At 35.6% G+C, this 21,858-nt stretch overlaps 1 protein-coding gene across 1 annotated transcript in view; it reads right to left on the reverse strand.

Annotated features, from left to right (window-relative positions):
* Positions 1-21,858, reverse strand: part of DNAJC24 (DnaJ heat shock protein family (Hsp40) member C24) — a 42,180-nt gene that overhangs the window by 14,521 nt on the left and 5,801 nt on the right. Inside the window, exon 3 of the mRNA XM_081062444.1 lies at positions 2,422-2,560. Coding sequence (XP_080918570.1) covers positions 2,422-2,560 — 139 coding nt within the window. The remainder of the gene's footprint in view (positions 1-2,421; positions 2,561-21,858) is intronic.

A 21,858-nucleotide genomic window follows, 5' to 3' on the forward strand; every position in this document is an offset into this window, starting at 1 on the left:
TATTGAGGATGGGTCGACAAGGAAAAATTAATGTCAGTATTCAAAAGAAATGACAATATGAAACAAGGTTTATTATTAGATTTTTTAAATAGCTGTAGTGTGAAACTTAAAAACAGCAAGTTATATTTGGATAAGAGACCTCTATTTCTTAATCTAAACAGCAAGGCAATCTCAATTTAAAACTGAAAGTGTTCTCACTATTTGGAGCCTCTGGTGAAGACAATACTTAGTACTTAGATCTGAGGTACTAATATCTAAGGAACAATTATATTTCTCCTGTTTTAGAATAGCTCCATTCAGCAATTACGCACCTGAAAAACTTGTAAACTGACATATAAATTCCAAGCAAAAGATAGGCCGATTTATCTGAATCATTGATCAGGCCCAACTCTCACTGTATTTGGTTTGTTTAAACTTCACTGTGACCTCATCAATGACCTACAAGAGTCCCCAGCAATACAACAGGCCACAATTGCTTCCATTTAAACCTTAAAATCAGGGACTCAAAACTTAAAAAAGAAATGCACATTTCCAAGGACTTCTCAAAGGTAATGAGAAAGGCTTGAAGATGTTGATTATTTGTTCTTCCAACATGTCTTTAAACCTTCCTTCATGCAATTCTATTGCTCACTTTAAACCCTGTTTCTCATTTCTCTCCACTTCTGGTCCACCCCACGCTATACCATAGCAAGAGAGAATGTTTTTTTTGATTCCTGATCTCGTCCTACCTCTTTTCTCATTAGACAGCAGACTTCACAGATTGTTTCCTAATAGGACAAAGGCAGAAATGCAGAGCGACAGTCAGTACAAGTACATACTCTATATTCCTTGAGGTCCAGTTCTGTAGATTATCTTTGTCTTAAGCAAGTCAGCACCCTACAGAGTAAAGACTGGTAAAAACGTGCAAAAACACCATCAGAAAATAATCATTTCCAGTACAGCTTGGTCACTTTAGGAATATAGTAACTTCTCACAAACCACACTCTCATGTGTATTAGTTTCAGTACTTTCCCAGAAATTATATCACGTGAACCAGGATTAAAAAGATGATTTTATGGATACAATTCATCCTCAAATGGAACCACCTCTACATTCTTTTGCCAGAAGTACGAACATTTACAAAAGAACTACAACACGGGAAAGGATGCTCATATCACCAATACAAGCAGGACAAAATATTCAAGCCATATTTGCAAATTAATCCAAATTCATTGCAGATCTACTCAATTTCTTAACATTAAAAAAAAAAATCTGTCTTAAATCAGTAGAAGGGCCTTAGAGCTGATTAGTATTATGAAAGTCACTATTAAAAACAAATCCGCCAGTACATAAACTAATAGCACTTGAAGTCTTTACACACAAAGATATCACACACACACTACCCTTAAGAAATACTTAATTTTATCAATACAACTCCCTCTGAAAATAAATATGGATATTCTGTATATATCACTGGCTTTATCTTATAATGCTGTGTTTTAGAAATAAAGCCTTGATTCTCAATTGAAATTTTCGTAACTTGATTAGTAGGGTTCTTCAGATCATTTTGTTGGGTTTGATGGTGTGCCAGTGTAAGGCATGGGAGGGGACTCAATAATCAACTACAGAGACAGTGAGCTCTTATCAACACACGCAAGTCAATGCTGAGCCTGTTGTGCTACACAGAGTGCAACTGAGTGTTTTCCCCACAGGCTGTAACTGATTATTGACTCCCCCCATTAGCATATTGAAGGTTCAGACAGAGGGCTGACTCCTATCCCAAGGCCGGTGCTGAAAGGCAGCCTATCACTTTGTGTAATCACAGTCCATGTGTGACAAACCTGACCTACATTTCTCCCTTTCTTTCTCACAAGAGCTTGTCACTGTTTTAAGAAGCTATTTTCTAAAATACATAAAAGAAACGGCTTTCAATACTACTTGGGAATTCCTAAAATGTCATTTATAGCAATCTTATAAGGAGTAGTTTATCGAAGAGGTAATCATGAAACCCAGCCTAAAATAAGCTCAGAGACAGCAGAGTGCTTTATGATGCTATCCTATATATTGTACCTTCCTTCAGACTGTCGTTTATACAGTAAACAGTCTTAAAAGTACTACAATTAAAATTTTAATGAGTATATAATTAAATTAATAAAAACGTTTTTAAACATTAGGAATGTGTAATTAAACATTTTTCATTAGTTATAAAAAGTAGCTTTCACAGCTTCACAAGATGCCATATTCTAGTAGTCTTGTTAACTTCACAATGGATACACAATAATCAGTACTAAGAATAGGGCATAATTAAAAACCATGATCCGAGGTGGGTGGTAAAAAAGGCAATAATGTGGTGCAAATGCTGGAAAATGCTCCCCAATAATGGCTCAGACTGTGCTTCAAAGCGTTGCCAATGTGCTGTGGTTCCTCGCCCCAAGTACCTACCACGTTGCTGCAGGTCATACTCTTTTTTTGTCTCTTCATTCCCTAGAATTTTCCATGCCTGATCAATTTCCATGAACTTCTGTATACATTCCTCCACTGTTCCTGCTGGCACATCTGCACTTTGTTTATCTGGATGATACTGCCAATCAAAAATAGGGGGATGGTGAGTAGAAAGGGTTAAGTGGGGGGAGGTAAAAAAAAAAAGTGTAAATCTGTGCTTTCGTTAGGAGAGAAGGTAATGAGAAGATGAAGCTAAGATGCCAAGGCAACGAGACAAGAGTGTTGGGCACCGGGGACACTGCCAGGGTAATTAGACCATGGGAGTAGCTGTAAACCCATCAGTGACATACTCTGTCAAAACGTGCAAAGGCAGCCTTTTCTGGATAATTTGCTGATGGAACCACTGGTCTCATGGATGATTTACCTAGAGAGGATGACTAACTCAAACAGAAATAGGTACATGCAGACGAGCAGGACATGACGAAGGAAGAACACACACTATGCACAGAAGGAAGCTTTGTGCTTGGTTGTAGATATCATCACAAATGGACGACTAGCTTTTTCTTATGAAATTAGATTATGTAATCATACTTTAAAACATCTTTCACCTTCCGGCTGAGCCCTCAAGATTAAGTTATAAATCCCCAAACATACATTTTCATTGAAAAATGGCTATTCTAGGGCAGATCTGTAAGAAACAACTTTAAAGAACTCAATGGAACATTTGAATATGGGTTAATTTACTTGTAAATCTTTCCTACATGTTTTCTAAGAAACTGTTAAGAATGTTTTCAATATGCAGTAATTTCTTTATACTACTTCGTCAAAAACAAAGTTTTATGCCAGTTCATCAGTTCTCAAATGATAATGTAAATGTGGCTTACTGGTTACCTCACTTATATCGCTTGCTTCTTCCTTTTTTCCTGTTTTCTGTGGTTCTCCCTTCTCTTTTAACTATGAGTTCTTTTGAAAGAATATGTCATTAGTTTTTTTCCACAGTCTTTCAAAAAACAAGTAAAGGAAGATTACCTAAATTTAGAGACATTTCACTTAAATAATCTGGGGCAACAGTAGTAAATATTCAGATAGGTAATTTTTTACTCTCAAGTAAATAAGGAACCAGTTGATAGCATTCATCCAAAATTTTCAACCATCAATTATTCTCAATGTTTTATCCAATATATTCAGAACAAATTTTAATTTTAAAAGTTATCTTTGGAATTTCCTTTGAACTGGTAGAACAGTTGTTTCCATTTAGTTCTTACATTTTTTTTTAAGTTTTTATAATAAAACAGGCAAATGGATATGTTCACATTTCATGACACTGATGTGGTTAATTCACATACTCATCAATTGAATGGTATAATCACTTAAATTCTTTCAGATATTAAAGTCTTTCAGTTTTTTCAGACTGCTTTACAAATTTGGAAGGAGAACAAAAAATGTGTAAGTATATTGTCATTTATTAGGTTGGTGCAAAAGTAATTGTGGTTGTTGCAATTATTTTTAACCTTTTAAACCGCAATTACTTTTGTACCAACCTAGTATCATTCAAGTTGCTAAGGCCAAAGTCACTCAGTAAGTTACGGCAAGTAATACGAAGTGAAAGGACTTCAATTACTCAATCTAGAATTCAGAAAGTATGTAATTTTTAATCATGTCAAATACTGGCTTTGATAGTGAATTTGTTCTCACGCTGAACTTCACAATGCCGACGATCCTCACTAGCAGAGCAAAAGCAACTGTGATATTTGGTCACACAGAAGAACTAATGGACATCATGCATGCTGGGAGAAAGATGAGAGGGCAAACAGAGAATTAGGTTTCCACTTTCCTTTTGGCAAATTAGCTCTCTACCTATGCCAAATCAGTCAGTTATTAACCTTTAAATATTTAAGCTAATTCACATGACTGGGGGGAAAAAAGGAAACTAAGACTTTATTATTTTTTTTTTGGCCATGATTTATCAAATGATGCTCATAAAAGTTATTCATATACTGAGGTTCAGGCAATCCCTGAAGCTGGGATGTTAAAGCAACACCCCAAAGCCAAACTAGAGTTGGCTACACTGACATTCTCTAGCTGAGCCATTCTTCTAACACTATGTGAAGATCTGTGTAACAAGCTTGGTATGATTCAGTGTTATGTGCAGCATGCTCAAATATGCCACCAGTATACCTTTCAGATACACTTGCATGTGAAAACTCAATTTCAGTATGTCAAAAGCACTGAGTAGGGCCCTAGAGAAATCATTCTAAACTAGTATAATAGCTACCGAGTAGTAGGCGTCCTGACGAAACAGTAATTTTTAACAGGCCACTAAAGAAGGTCTACTTAGAACAATAAATAGAACAAATTGGGCCTGATCATGTACCAACCTGACCAAGAAAGCCCTACAAAACCAAAAAGTAGTTCCTGGCTGCCCCAAACTAAAAGCTACCATAAAATTTTATGAGTCATATATCAGTTCTATTTGAGAGTCAAAGCACAATTCAATCTCGTTCGCTAATTTGGTATTTTCTTGACTACTGTTTTAATAAGCAACTCACCATCTGAGGCTGTTAGGTCTACTCTGTTGTGCTGCTAGAATGCAATACGTTTTATTCTGTGATACAGGGTTCAATTTAAAAATGGTAGTTATAGCAAGAAAATAAGTATGTCTTTGGGGTGCTAAATGCCTTAGTCCAATCTGTTTTGACAGCAACTTCCAGAAGAAAATGAAGGTCTAAAAAAAACCAAAAAAACCCAACATTCTGTAGTAGGCTGATAATGGCCTCCAAAAATATCAGGTCCTACTTCCTGGTACCTGTAAATGTTACCTTATTTGGAAAAAAAAGTCTTACAGATGTGATTAAGTTAAAGATCTTGAAATAGAAAAACTATCCTGAATTATCCAGGTGGGATAAATACCATCAGTGTTCTTAAAAGAAAGAGGCAGAGGGAGATTTAGCATACAGAGGAGAAGGTGACCATGGAGGGAGGGAGGGAGGAAAAGAGGGAGGGAGGGAGGGAGGGAGGGAGGGAGAGAGAGAGAGAGAGAGAGAGAGAGAGAGAATATGATTTGAAATACTAGCCTTAAAGATTGGACTGATCAGGCCACAAGCCAAGAAATGCTGGCACCCACCAAAAGCTGGAAGAGACAAGGAATGGACTCTCCCACTAGAGCTTCTAGAAGAATTGTGGCCCAGCCGACAACTTGACTTCGGCCCAGTCACACTGATACTGGACTTCTGGCCTCCAGAATGGTGAAAGAAAAAATTTCTGTTGTTTTAAGTCACCCATTTTTTGGTAATTTATTTTGGCAGCCACAAGAAATTTTACACAATCTAAAGATGTGTTATGGTTTAAAACTGGAATACAACAGACACTACAACTTGTTATGATGTTTTAATTACAAGGTCCATTCATAAAATGGTGTCATTATTACTCACATTCTTAACTTTAAAGTCGGCAAAGATTCTTTAGTGCCCAGGAGAAACCAAGTTCCTAATACCAGCTTTCAAGATTTTTCCGATCCCAAAGTGAATGTTAATTTCTTTCCTACCATTTCTGTATCTGAGCCCTCCCATGGGAGGCAGGCTCAAGCATTCACTATTACTCTGAGACCAAAGTCATTTTCCTCTTGTTGTCAAGGCTCACTTTATTCATTTCCCTTTATTTGATCCCCACTAGCCAAATCTTCCCATCATTGAGAGCTCAAAGCTAGTCCTACTTCATTTATTCACTGATCAGATAAAAGATATAAAATCTGAAGCACCTGTGTTCCAGAAACAGCTACAAAAAGACAGCATGGACCTTCTTACATAGGAAAACGCTGGCAAAATCATACAAACAACAGAAAGTTCTGAGAAAAATACTCACCAATCAAATAGAGAAAATACTGATACTTTTAATTAACAGAATAGGTATGTACTAAAATCAGTGTTACGAAGCTCATTTATTTTAACTTCTTTTGCTTTCAGTACGAAATTGAAATGCATTTTGCTGGAATTGAAAGAACTTAGTCACCTGGAAGCAAAGAACTCAAAATGAAGAAATTAGCAAATCTTGCAACAAACAATTGGAAAATGAAAGTATAAAAAATTACGAGAGGGGGTGGCTGGTTGGCTCAATGGTTAGAGCGCAGTGCTCATAACACCAAGGTTGCTGGTTCAATTCCCACATGGGCCAGGGAGCTGCGCCCTCCACAACTAGAAGAAAAACAACGACTTGTCCATGTGGAAAAAAAAAATTAACCTCAATCTCTCATATTCCATATACAGTCATGTGCTGCATAACAAGGTTTTGGTCAACAATGGACTGCATATACAATGGTGGTATGCCATATAGCCTAGGTGTGTAGTAGGCTATACCATCTAGGTGTCTGTTAGCACACTCTGTCATGTTCACACAACAATGAAATCCTTTTACAATGCATTTCTCAAAATGTATCCTTGTAGTTAAGTGGCGCATGACTGTACAAAAATTAATTCAAGATGAATCACAGGTATAAATGTACAATACAGAACCATAAAACTTCTCGAAGAAACACAGAGAATATCTTTGCCCCTTGGGGTAGGCATAGGTTGCTCTGACAGAAAACAAAAAGCACAAACTATAATGACATAAAACTGATAAACTGAACTTCATCAAAGTTTAAAACTTTATGCTCATCAAAGACGCCATTAAGAAAATCAATAAGCTACAGACGGGAAAAAATACTGGCCAAATACATATCTAACAAAGGACTTATGTCTAGAAATTTGTTCCCATATTAATACAGAGAAAGGAACAATAAAAACACAGATTGCTAATGAAAAGACTAATGAATTAGTAAAAAGTCTGAATTATAAACTAATTTACGGAGATACAGTTTTATTACTTTCAAGTGCATATGCCAACCTCCAAAAACTTTAAAAAATTTAAAAAAGTTAAGTACTGAGTAGAGGACTAAATTACATTCAAAATTAAAATGTCATAAATATGGCACAATACTGAAAATACCGAAAGAATAAGTATTTCTCTATGATTCTTTACTATAACAGTACAAAAGTGTCTATCCCCAAAGTTTTAGCAAACTGCTATTTTATTACTCTCAAATAATTTGGCACTCACAATTTCATGGTCTTCATGGTAACTTCCTCATATTTGGAAGAAATTTTTCAATTATACAGACTTACGTTCTTTAAATCCCCATGCCATTTATTGAGAAGAAAAATGAACACAAAAGATAAAGAAACTGTCTTGATACAAATATAGGATCACTCATGATACTACAAAAAATATATAGAAAATGATGTAATATTTTATCAAGATTGCTATGTGTTACCTATTTCCTAACTAACTAATTATGTAATTGATAACTAATGCTTTCATTATGGACTCTTAATTCTGACTAGCTGAGATTTTACGGCAATCAGATGTCCGATATTTTGTATTTTATTTTGATTTTAGGTTTTTTCCATAATAAATCCTAGTGCTTTCTAAATTACTAATTCTGGAGTGACTGTTACAGTATGTCAGTCTGGTGCCACTCAAAATGTGGTCCTCTGACCTGTAGCATCAGCATTATCTGAGAGCTCATTAGAAGATGGCCCTATCCCAAACCTACAGAGATGGGGACCCAGAATCTGGGTTACACCAAACTCTCCAGGCAATTATTATGCATGCTAAAATTTGAGAAACACACTTGTTAGCCCCTACTGCTTAAAATATTGAAATTAGTTGCAAATCAGAAAATTAACGCTTCATAAAAATTTCCCTTTGACAGATGCATTCCTCGATGTATCCAAAAAAAAAAATTAAAAAATGCCGACACTCCTCAATTTTTAATGTGTAACACATTAAAGTGTTACACATTTAAAGTGTTCCAACTCAGAAATTTTTTGATATTTAATACCTTTTGTTCACTAATCATAAATGCCAACCTCTTTATTTCATTGTTTGCACAAATGCCAACTTAATTCAGTAATGAAGAAGCTAATGAAATTGGTACAATGTCCCAGTGGTATTTTAACCTGTTTGATTTTTTTTTTTTTAAAGACGGAGTACATATAATTTGTATCAGGCTTCAGCCACTGAGCACTACAATGGTTTCCACCAGTACATTTAACAAAGAGACAAGTGTTATTCTACTAAAGGGGAAAAAAATGAATATGTGTAAGTTGTGAAAAGAGCATAATATAATACACTGTAAAAGTCTAGCAATTTCTAAAAGTTTTTAGTGAGACTTTATATATTTATTAGTTCTAAATGATCCTTTCTATTGGCTAAACAACACATAAAGTTGAAATGAAATGGTGTTTCTTTAAAGTAAAATGCATATAATAGTTTTATGGTAAATTGCCCATTATACAATACGGTAATATTTCAGGTCACCTAAATAGAGGTTTGTCTGCTTTAATACCTTTGTTACATTCCTTTTAAAAGGGAAACATTGCTTTATTTACTAGTAGTTTGTTACTTAAATCTTAAATTGAATAACAGTTAGGAGGGTCATACATTAATCCTTTACTACACATCTGTGATTATGCTGTTTTGATTTATAAAATGTTGACTGCAAATAGGAAGTGACAATAACTATGAAAAGGATTCTATGCAAATCTGATTAAACAGAAATTCCCAAATCATCCTGCTGATATTATTTGATCTATCAATGTGGCCCCTGAGGATATAGCACTTTGGTTTTTTTCTATGTATTAATAGAAGAGTTTAGTACCTTAATAGCTCTTTATCTCTAGCTTCAATCTTTCTTGAATTCTAGATCCAAATTTCAAAATATCTTCTAAAAGCTCTTATGATCACTAGAACTTCAACATATCCAAAATCCAATTTATCATCCAGACTCTAAAATTACTAGTTCCTCCTCCTGATAAATTCCTTGATCTGTTAAAATCCCAACCATGCTCAATAAATGCTGAATAAATGAATGAGAGAATAATAAATACATTTCCTAACAACTGAGGCTACAGCATCCCTTTCCGTCATTCCATTAACCACCAAATTCTGTAGCTGCCTACATAATATCCTTCCTATTCCCAATGCCGAAACTAGTTCAAACCAACAGCAGCTCATAGCTCTGACCCTAGTCTCCAGCATTCATCTTCTAACAGCTCTCTAGTCCATCCACCTGCTTCCAAATACACTTGCTTTAACTTACAACCCTGACCATATCATTCTCCAGCTCAAAATTTGTAATTGGGAACGTATTGCATAATAATTAATAGTCATATTCCAAGAAAAAGGGGTAAAAGAGGAGGACAAAAGGGAAGAAGGGGACGAGGAAGAGGGAAGTAGGAGGTTGGGAGGAGACAGAGAAAGGGGAGGAGAGGGTGGTGGAGAAAGGAGAAGGGGGAGAGAGAAGAGAAGCAGAGTGGGAGGAATGAGAGGAACAGAGAAGGGGAAGGGGAAAAGTGAAGGAAGAGCCTGAAACACACTGAGGACAACGCCATGCAATATTTATGGTAGATACTGACTTTTCAAATAAAGAATTGCGAGGAAGATGGTAGGAACTGGATTCCCGGAAATGAAGAAATGTAGGAGATAAGAATTCTGTGTGGCTGAGTAATCCAATCTGCGGCAAAATCTCTTCAAAAGCAAGACCTACCTCTGTAATGTACTTTGGACTGGGAGGTGTACTAACTCTAAAATATAATCGCGCACCAGTTCCTTTTGCTACTCACATGTCTTTTCTTTGTTGTTGAGTATGTGCAAGTATAACACAACCTCTGCTTCTTTGTGCCTAAAATATGAAAAGAAGCTAAACCTAAAGCAATGAGTTACCGTCTATCCACCGTAAGTGCAAAGCTAGACTCCCCTCCCCTCAAATTACAAGTCTTGGATGACATACTCGCCATGAGCTACACAGAGAATTCCACGATGAACACTCTTCCTCCGAGATCCCTGTGAGAATTCTTAGTGGTGCATTTGCTAACTTCTCCTACCCTCTGCATTCAGGGAAGTCATGGTTTTGTATAATTAAAGACTTAAGAAATTGATGCCGAACTAGTTATCCCTGCTAAACGAGGGTGGTGACGTACGTCTACAGATCCTATAGGGCTGCTGTCCTGCAGGAACTCGGAGCTTTGCTCTGTGGCCATCAAGGCCATCAGGTACTAATTAGGCAGTGTGTTCTGTCAACGCTTTCATGCTCTTCTTTATTACATGATCATTCTGCCACATTAATGACACTAGTACATTGGCTTTGAATTCCCGCAAGTGCTTCATCCCTGAGATAGAAAGAAAGAAGATATGAGAAAGAGAATGCCACAGATTCACTTTCCCTAGCTCGTATTTGAATCAACACTAATACTGTTTCCTCTAAAAATTATCTATTTTATTTGCAGAAGTGCCTCTGTGGACCTAAAATGTACACATTTTCCTTAAATAAAATGTAAGTTCTATTGAATTAACTTTATAAGCTATAGTAAAGTACAATGGGGATAAAATGTATACTAAAAGTATTGGCATTTTCATGTATAAGAGTTCAAAAATGAATGGAGTAATTAAATGCATAAGGCTGAAGAGGTGGTGGCAATTATTCTTAATTCTAACCACCTAGTGAAAAGGGAAAGTCACCTAAAATGAAACGCAATAAGAGATGCGACCTTAGTATTGAAAACTGAGTAAAAAAAAAAGAAAAAGAAGGCATTTAATAACTAGCTAAAATCAATGAACTTAGTATACTGTTTTTGAGATAAAGGCCTAAGGAAGCTTCTTAGGATGCTGAGAAAACACATATCCTCTGAGATAATTTTTGGTTTCCTTATTGCAAATCACTGTTATTATGAAGCAGCCATTAAACAGTTGGTGAGGAAGTACTGTCAAGATGGTGCAGTAGTTAATTCTCTAATGAATATGAGCACAGTTTAGGTAGGCAAGAGAGAGAAACACACTGACTGACATTGCTAGGTTTTGTTGTTTTGTTTCATTTTCTGTAAGACACCTACTAGCTTAGAACAAGATCATGTTACAAAAAGTTAGGTATGAAAGCACTACAATTGTGTCCTTTACACTTTGACACTACATTGAGGTTATGAAAGCTGAAAAAATTACAAAGGTAAAGTCAAGTACAACACACTACTGCCACCTAATGCTTAGTAAAATATTGCCTGAAGTAGCAGTCAACAACTCATGTATCATTTTATCCAACAGTTAACAGCTGAAGCATGATTTTTAAAATGTTTGAACATTTTTAAGGTTTTCTGATTCATATAAAGAAAATATAATCCACGTGCAAGACTGGTAGCCCAAAAGTCTGTTTATCCATTCAAAAAAAGGCTTATTAACCACCTTTCTACGAGTCAGATAATGTGCTAGCCAGTGAGCATCCAATGATGAATAAAACAGGATCCCTGCCCTTAAGGGACTCACAGTCTAGTGGCGGAGAGCAGACATGTAAACAACTCATTATAATATAATTGGAAGGATGAGGTGCTAAGAAAAGATGGCGGCATGAAAAAGTCGCTAACTCAGAATAAGTTAGGGAAGATTTCATAACAAAGGTGACATTTGACTGGGTTTTGAAGGATGAATAGGAGTCAACCTGTGCAGGGTGGGAGGGGAAAGGCATTCTAGGCAGAGAGAATGGCACATACAAGACAGGACAGTACTAAGATGGATATCAGAGTTACAAACAGCAGGGCTGTAAGCTACACTGGGAATGAGTAAAAGAATAGTTGGGAAGGAATGGTAATGAGAGATGAAGTTAAAAAGCTAGACGGGGTTCAGACTATAAAGGAACTTTTTAGTATGTTAAGAAACATGTACTTTTCCCTACTTAAAACTCCACATTACTTGCATGCTAGGGATATGATCACATTTTTGTTTAAAAGACAAAAAAGAAATCTAACCTTACGATAGGATGGAATGGGTAGGGAGGATAGGTAGGGGGCTGGCAATAAGGAAATTACCGTACTACTGCAGCACTCCTGAGGAGCTATACTAACAACGCTGAGCATAAAAGGCAGGAGGAGTCAGACAAGGGCAAAGGTGGGAAGCTGGGGACATGATTTGGAAGTCACCCTAAAGCAGATAAAACTACAGGAACATACAGAGAGCTGTCCTTCGCAACTTTTGTGAATTATGAACTCCTCCCAAGATTATGACAAAAAGCCTGTTAATATCTCTGCATGCAATGAGAGATTAACAGACCTCCAAAAGCACCAGGGCATCAGATTAAGTCTCTGATTTGGTGACAAGTGAACAAAGACAAAACTAAAACTCTGAAGGGTAGTAACATTTATATCAGATAGAGAAAAAGATGCTAGAAAGGAAAACAGACAGTGAGCAGAATGATAATCAGGAAAACAGGCTCCACAGAAGCCCAGGGAGGAAAGAGATTCGAGGCAGATGGAAGATCTGTGACGGTAGCAAATGTCATGTACATCCAGTGAGTGTGGCAAGTAGGGGACACTTGGCCACCTTAGTAAGCACCATTTAGAACAACGGCAGTGGTGTAAGAGAGTAGGGTTGAAAAGAAAATGGATGGTGGTCAAGTAACGTTTGGCAAATAAGGAGATGAGTGACAGTGTTAGTAACCAAGGAGAATGTTTTTGAGACATTCTACTCAGGGGAAGCGAATGCAAGGGGAGAATTTAAGGTAGAGAGAAGAGACAACTGGAGCAGCACTGACCATAAAATAGGAAAAATTCAGTTTTTATTCTGGTGTGGTTAGTATTAGTTATGTGACCCTGAAAAGTAATTCAACTGTACAAAATTTCTTCATCTGAAAGATAGGAAGAATGCTTGCTAAACTATAAGCTACTCATGAAAATAAAGGTCTCCGTCCATCATGTTACCGGTAACTACATCCACAGCATCTAGCACAACGCTGGAACATAGAGAAGATTATACAGACTTAGTTAATGAATACGTGATCTTCCATATAATGCAGTATTTCGTAAAAATCAAAGGACATAATGTGAATGAGCATGTTTTGATACGATTAAAACTTTTTTAAAAAATGGGGTGTGGCAGAAGAGAGCCACTGCAAGCCGTCTAATATATAGTATAAATAACAATAGATCCTCATTATTCAGATTCTATATTTGCAAATTCACCTACTTGCTAAAATTTATTTGGAACCCCGAACTGATACGGGGGACGAGTTTGCAGTCACTCAGAGATGCAGAGTGGTGAGAATTTAAAGTCACTCCACATGCCCGCTCCCAGCTGAGGTCAAACAAGGCCTTCCTGTTGCAGTTCTCACATTGTATGAAACAAGTGTCCTTTCCACAGTCTACCTAGTGCCACATTTTTCTCGTTTTGTGCTTTGTGTTGCAATGAGGCCGTTTGAAATGGCCCCCAAGCATAGTGCAGTAAGTGCTGTATACTAAGCAAACGAAATCCCTCAAGTGCCTTATGGGGGAAAATACATGCTTTAAATACACTTCTTCCTTCAGGCACTAGTTGTAGAGCTGGTGGCCCTGAGTTCAATGTTAATGAATCAACAATATATATTAAAGTGTCTTTCAGCAGAAACACACTTAAAACAAGGTTACATACTGATCAAATGTGACCAGAGGCTCATCATGACCTAACCCTGTATATATCTGAGGCACAGTCATTCAGAATTTGCTAATTCAGTGTTGGTGGCAACTTTATAGAACATAACTATAGCAAATAAGAAAAATAACCTGCGTAATAATATAACTAAGTATTACAATTAATTTACACCCAGTCCCCTTTACAGAACTCTGTCCCTTTTCTCCTGCCGTTCCCCATCATTTGCCCATGAGGATCCTATGACCCTCTTCTAGCCGAGTCCTACCCCCGCTTCTTTTAGGAGCTCGGGACAAGGAATTCTCTGCACAAAAGTCTCAGTGGAGGCTTAGGCTACAGCTAGGCCTCTGGTTGGGGGTAGAAGAGAAGGGAGGCAGGACAAGTGGTGGCTTTGTCTCACTGCTGCGTCTGGCATAGAATTCCAAGAACTCGAAATGTGATCCTAGATTTCCAGGTCCTGAAAGCATATTTTTCAAGATAATATTGAATAAGTTCTGCTCTTATGTTACCTTGATTTATAACTTTTAAGTAGTAAGTACCTGGTGCATAGACCCCCATTTGTATTCTTTTTCAGGGCCTAAAGAACTCAAAATGTGTTTGTGTTCTTTTTCAGGGCCTAAAAATATTAGGCATGGGCCTTGATAATATTACATTAATACTATTGCCTTTTTACAACCTATCGAAAGAGGGGAGGGGGAAAAAATTCAAGAAACTTCCTCGGATCTCAGTGGTAGTTTATTGGACTTGGGAAAGGAACCACTCTTTCAATGATAATTTATGACTTACCTTACTTAGCTCCCAGGGTGATCTAAACCATGAGGAATTTAACTTTTACATTTCTAACACCTTCATATATTTTAACACAAAACAAACCAACAGGTATCTTTTAAGGTATAATTTATTGCAGATGCTTTTGGGAAAATTCCTCTAGTAGGGGCATAAGGCGGCACTCAGGGAACATTCAGGGACATCTGGATAGTCATCAGAGTTTGAGAGAGTTGTAGATGGAAAAAGGTCGCTATAAATGCTGAAATTTGCTTAATCTGAGATCATGGCTAAAATAAAACATGATTAAATAACCAGCTTGTCTGGCTTTTTTTTTCCTTTTTTCAAACTTTTATTTATTTTAAGTGTGTTTTTCCAGGACCCATCAGCTCCAAATCAAGTAGTTCTTTCCATCTAGTTGTGGAGGGCGCAGCTCACAGTAGCCCATGTGGGGATTGAACCGGCGACCTTATTGTTAAGAACACTGCGCTCTAACCAACTGAGCTAATTGGCCACCCTTTTTCGGGCCTTTTTTATCATGCAACAATAAACTGCTCTAGTTGAGTACTCACCACCCAAAGCTCATTTTGACATTGACTTTCTAAAAGCCCAATACTAAGACTGTAGAACAGTCTGTCAAATTATTTTAAAATAATTTTTTAAATTACAAAATAGTATGCTGTGATTTTGTCACTGTGATTATGAAGTAGTCATATTATAACTAAAAGATGCATTAAAATGAGTAACTAAGCTTTTTTTATTAATAGTTTCAGGTGTATAAAACAACATAATGATTAGACATCTAGCTAACCCCTCACAAAGTGATAACCCCAACAAGTCTACTCCCCATCTTACACCATACTCAGCTATTACAATACCACCCACTATATTCCCTATGCTGTACTGTATATCCCGTGACCATATATATGTATGTGTGTATATATATGTATATATATATATACACACACATATATATAAAATTATAGTTGACATTCAGTATTATTCTATATTAGTTCCAGACATACAGTGCAGTGGCCAAGCATTTACGTAATTCATGAAGTGACCTCCTCCCTATAACATACAGTGCAGTGGCCAAGCATTTACGTAATGCATGAAGTGACCTCCTCCCTATAAGTCCAGCACCCACCTGACAACCACACATATTTTTTTATAATATTATTGACTATTCCCCATAGTATTTCACATCCCCATGACTACTTTGGCACTACCACTTTGTACTTCCTAATCCCTTCACCTTTTTCACCCTGATCCCAACCCCCTCCCCTCTGGCATCCATCAGTTTGTTTTCTGTATCTATGAGTCTATTTCTGTTTTGTTTGTTCATTTATTCTGTTCTTTAGATTCCACATATAAGTGAGATCATATGGTATTTGTCTTTCAACTGAGGCTTTTTAAAGACTTTTTTAGTCTTAGAATTTTAATGACTATTAATTCTTCTGTCCTAAGAAAAATATTCTTTAGTTTAATAAACTGAAAACTATACTTACAATCCCCATATTGTTTTTCTAGATACTGTCCTTTAACTATCGAATACATTTAATTCTTCCTTGTCTCAATATTCTCTTCTGCAACACTATTTAAAAGTTCTCAATAACATGTCTTCAGACTCCTGAAAACCTAAAGTGAAAAAGATTTCACACTTTTGGCTGAATTATTAAAAATGAAATGTAACAGCTGGACACCCTTGGACAGGTGCAGACAAAGCATGGGCTCAAAGACCGCCACAGGTCAAATCGTTTCACATGCTGTGGCTCTATTTTGTCATCAGTTCACATGGGTCAAGGACTACCTAACATCATCAGCGAACCCATAAGGAGTAACATACAAAGGAGACCAAAATACAGAGGCCAAAATAACAGGAGCCAACTCCTTTCCTAACCCTTCTATTCTATTTCAGCAAAATCAGTGCAATTCAACCAATGCATGTAGTGAGAGTCTATCATATAAAGTACACAAGGTGGGTGCAACCAGGGACAGAAAAATAACTGAAACAGGATCCCTGCCTTCAAAGACTTCACTTCTAGCTGAGAGGCAGCTGTTGGCATAACTAATTACAGTAAAGACAAGTTGTGGTCAGTGGGGTAACAGAGTTACAATATATAAAGGAAATACATAACAGGAGAGATTTTTTTTGACTAGCTACAAGGGAAATGATTCAGAAAGGAGTTATTGGGTTGTACTTAAATGGGAAGTAGACTTCTTCCTATTGAACGTGAAGGAATGGGAAAAATAGGAAGAAAACTTCTTGTTTCCAGTGGTGCTGGAGTTGGGTTACTCAAACAAACCTTTTTATAACTTGTGTAAAATATTTATGCTAAACAAAAATTGAAATGGTGAAAGTGAATGCTTTGTTTTCAAATACATTTACATTTAAAATTTTCTTATGATTTGGCGTACATTATTTTCAATTATGCCAAGATACTAAAAAACAAACAAAGACATTTTGCCCAGTGCTTCCCAATGGAATTAATATCACACTTTTGCTAAAGTGTTAGAATTCACTAAAGTATTGCTGTTTTATTTTTTTCTTTTATCTATATAAAATAGCTAGAACTTTAATATGTTTCTTAGGATATATTTCTTTTAGGTGTTTTTTAAAATCAACTTTATTGAAGTATAATTTATATACAATAAAATGCACCTATTTTAGTCATTTTAATGAGTTTTGACACAGAACATTTTCATCATTCCAGAAAGTCCCTTTATGAGTTGCCTTCTTCCCTAGGCAACCATGGATCTCCTTTCACCATCATTATAGATTTCTTTGGTCATTGTTTTAAGCTCTAAAAATTTCTTGATGTTTTATATGGCCTTTAATGAACCAAATTAGTTATCATTTTTAAAGCAAGGTGAATTTATCCCTTTACCTATTTCTGAAGAGTAAATCTTGTTATAGCACATTACATCATATGCTTTTAACAAAAAATGTTGTATAAGAAGTCTACTTAGCATATTTGGGGCATGGTATAAGTGAATTGCATGGTTTTACATGATTTAAAAATACTAAATATCATCTTGCAAGGTATTCATAAAACCATGCCATCTGAAATATGAAACACCTTTAAAATGTGCCTTTAGGTAAATCATGGATTTCAGCTCATTAATCACATTTTACTTGTTAAGGTTATTTGTGTTTTGACTAATTTTTTCTTTATTTTTCAAAGTAATTTATTCTTAATAACTGTAATAAATATTGCATATATGTATGCTTGAATTATTTTGTTACAAATAAAATTAATGCTGTTGTGCCCCTGTTATCTACTAATTAAAGATTAAATGGAGGCTTGACTTTGAGGGGTGAATATAAATGCAATGTACAGATGACATATTACCAATCTGTACTCTTGAAAACTATATAATTTTATTAACCAATGTCATCCCAATAAGTTTAATAAAAAATTTTTTTAAAGATCAAGTAGATTCTTAAAGTAACGAGAAATAAAAGTCCTTATTCTGTTAGGCTTTCTGAAATTTTGACTGTAAATTGAACATTATCATTGGTGCTGTGTGTGGAATAATATAGTTCAGAAAAGACGTCTTTTTTCCTGCAGCAATTTAAAGTAGCCATTACCTTTTTGCTATTACCTTTTGGCTATCTCAAAATATTTAAAAATACAAAATACAATCTTACTATTCCTGAAGGTAATCCAAAATATTTTCTTTGACAATTGTAATTTTTAAATTAATTACATATGTGGCTTTGGATCTATACCTGCCTCCTGTACCTTAAGCTCAAAACCCCAATTCATTTTCAACTCTCCACTTCTTGACATATTCAATCCATTATTGAATCCACCTCCATATTCTCTTTCATTTCCCTCTTCCATTTTACTCCCTATATTAATGCAATGGTTCGAGCCCTCATTACTTCTTGGCTTAATTGTTGCAAAGGCAATATTCTTTCTGCCTCAAGTTTCTTATCACTCCAACATATCTTACAGTTCTCAGTATTACCTGCTAAAATATAGACCTAATCTTGCTCAAGAATATCCTCAGGACCTACAGAATAATGCTGAAATGTTATAGCCTATATTCAAATCCCTCAACAATTTGATTTACAACCCGATATCTGCAGCCTCATCCTCTACCATAGCTCTTACAAATCCTCCCACTTGTCATCAATGCACCCTAAGGGCCAGTTATTGTCAATTTCCTAAGCATGCCTTGCCCCCCTGCTCTATTTACCAAACCATGAAGGAAGAGAGAAGTCATGCTTCAGATTACATGTCTTTTTAGAAACAACATACAGTCATGCTCATACTAACTCATACTTCAAAGAGTCATGAACCAGGAAGTTACAAAAAAGTTTCCAGGCACATCAACAAAAATCCAGAAGAATCAAAGATTGAGGTTAATATCAGCCCCCAAAGTTTATCAATCAGAAGAAAAGATGCATTACCATGGGCTGGCCTTTGAAACCCAATTATTGAGAAAGGCTGCAGGGGAGAAAAAAATAGCAAAAGGAGAGAAAAGAAACAAAAATAAAAGAGCAGGGAGAAGAAAAAGGCAAGAGAAATAAAGACTAAAGATGAGAAGGATCGATAGGAGTAATGAAAACCAGTTCAAAGAGAATAATATAGTAGAAAACAGACACAGCTAAGAAGGGGGAAAGAGGTATTTCAACAATAGGTCAAGTATGTCTAATAGATACTCAACACAGGAGTATAACAGCCCTACAAACTTCAACAGTTCACAGAAAGGAATAACAAAACAGCAAAAACACGATGCATTTAGTCAAAAATTAACCTAATCTAGAACTGCCTCTTGAGATTTACTTTTTTTTTCCAATTTAGAAAAACACAGGTTTTCCAAGTGGTATAGTATGATATGATGGGTAACAATATCTCCAGAGAAGAAAAGTAACTCTTGGTGCTAAATCTTTTATTTTATTCATTTATTAAAATATAGGTTTTTTTTCTGAAATATGACACAGGCCCCTTCCTTCTTAAAGAAAATATATGCATAACACAATTACATCTATTCATGAGAAAACAGTGCAGTGCTCAATACTATTGCCACACTATATAAGAAGTGTATTATTAGACCTATGATAGAAGCCTTGCTATCACCTACAAATGGAGAAAAGTTTAAAACTGTGTTAATCTCAAAGCACAAAAATGGATGCTTCCTAAGGGCAGGCCTGTATATCAGTTTTTTTAATATTTTTCATAAAGAGAAAAAAGATGCTAATCACTACTACTGGAATGTGACTCCTGAGTCTGGAGACTAAGGATTCCCAAACTACAGTCATCCTTATACCATCTTCAAAATTTATACTATATTCTCATAGTATTAATATTCTTTTTTCCTTTTTTTGGTAGCTAGACTTTAAATTACCTCATTGTATTACTGAGCTTCATCCTAAACCAAGTACCTGCTATGATATATACGTATATATAAAATATTTTATAGTAAAGCTATAAATTATTTTTGCAGTTTTAAATGCTTTACAAGCATAACTCATTTAAATAGTAGGCATTCAATAAATACAGAGGGTGCCAAAAAAAGTATACATATTTTAAGAAAGGAAAGAAACTGTATTAAAATTGTACTACTCAATATATACCGGTAACAAAAGATGAGTACAAGTCATGTGTACACATTTTTTTGACACCCCTGGTATTTGCTGTAAGTGATATTCCACATCTATTTTCCAGATAAGGAAAAAGGCCTGAAGTTATGGAGCTGGCTCAGAGTCACAGAACTAATATATGGCAGAGTTAGAATTCAAACCCAGGAAGATACCCACAGAACCCACATTTTTAACCCTTCATGATTCTGCACCTTTAACATAAATGCTACCTTTTCTTGATAAAATCTATTAGTGTTGCATGTATGCAGTAGGGAAGAAAAAAAAACCCAACACTGAAAAGGTAACTCCTTTTACATGCACCTAGTTTTCAAAGCATATTTAGAGTGCATCAATTCCTTGCCATTAACCAGTGTGTTACTTCATTTCTGAGCTTCAGTTTCCTCATCTATATGTTAGGGATAATATCTCACCTCACAGGGGTAAGTGAGTAAATATACATACAGTGATTTAGAAGAGTGTCTGATACATAGTGCTAAGTGTTAGCTTCAATTATTACTTAAATGTTCACTTAAAATGCCTTATTCCTACCACTTTTATCATGGAAAACAGAAATTTATAATAGAGTATCCATGAAACACCTAAGTAATTTATTGTTAAATATCTTGCAAAAGATATTTAATCATGCATTGTAAACTTAGCAGCCTACGATTTAGCAATATTTTATTCCAACAACTAATTATGTAGGAGGTGTAAAATTCAAAGTCTTCTGAACTTGGAAAAGTACACAGAATAAATGTGCCTTTTCACAAAATTAGATAAAGAATGGTATTTGTCAAATGTAATTTTATTCTCTGTTTTGTGACATTGTTGAGAAACAGACTGAGGAAATATGGTAATTCACATTGGAAAGCAAGAATAGAAATGAAAAAAAACTCTGATAAACAATAAATATGGCTTTCCCTTATAATTGTCTCCTTCTCAACTCTTTTAGAAACTCTAAACTTAAAAAGAATAAGGAAAATAAGTTTCACTCCATAAGCCATATATAATCTAGATTCCTTCAAAATTAAGAGCTTAATAATGTCTAACCTGTAATACTTCATTAACTGTACATGAATGAAGTATTCCACAGAAATCCAGAAAACTGAAAATTATGCCTGTAAACCCTTTTGGATGTCAATTATAATAAGTCTGATATAATGGGAGAGAGTGCAGAGGCAGAGGATATGTGACCAAGCCTAGATTTCACCCCTTACTAATTGTGTGTTTCAGACAAACCACTTAACTGTAAAACTGTAACTAAGCTTTGGTTTTCTCAACTGCAAACATGGGGATAATATTACCTACCTTACAGGACTGCTGAGAGGATAAAACCAGATAACATGTGAAAGCACTTGTAAACTATAAAGTACAGTAAACATGCTACTAATTATATATCTACTATTACATACTCCCTTGCTGCCTTCAACAAAATATACTGAACATATATAATTTAACTTATGGCCATAATTATGAATATAAATTATTGTACTAAGCTATGGTAATATAGGGACCAAAGACACCATAACCAAAAGAAGCCAAGATGCTGGGCTGATTGTTTTGGTACTTCTTTATTTGGTAGCTCTGACTGCCGTCTG

The sequence above is a fragment of the Rhinolophus hipposideros genome, assembly GCF_964194185.1.
Source record: "Rhinolophus hipposideros genome assembly, chromosome: 10".
Lineage (NCBI taxonomy): Eukaryota > Metazoa > Chordata > Mammalia > Chiroptera > Rhinolophidae > Rhinolophus > Rhinolophus hipposideros.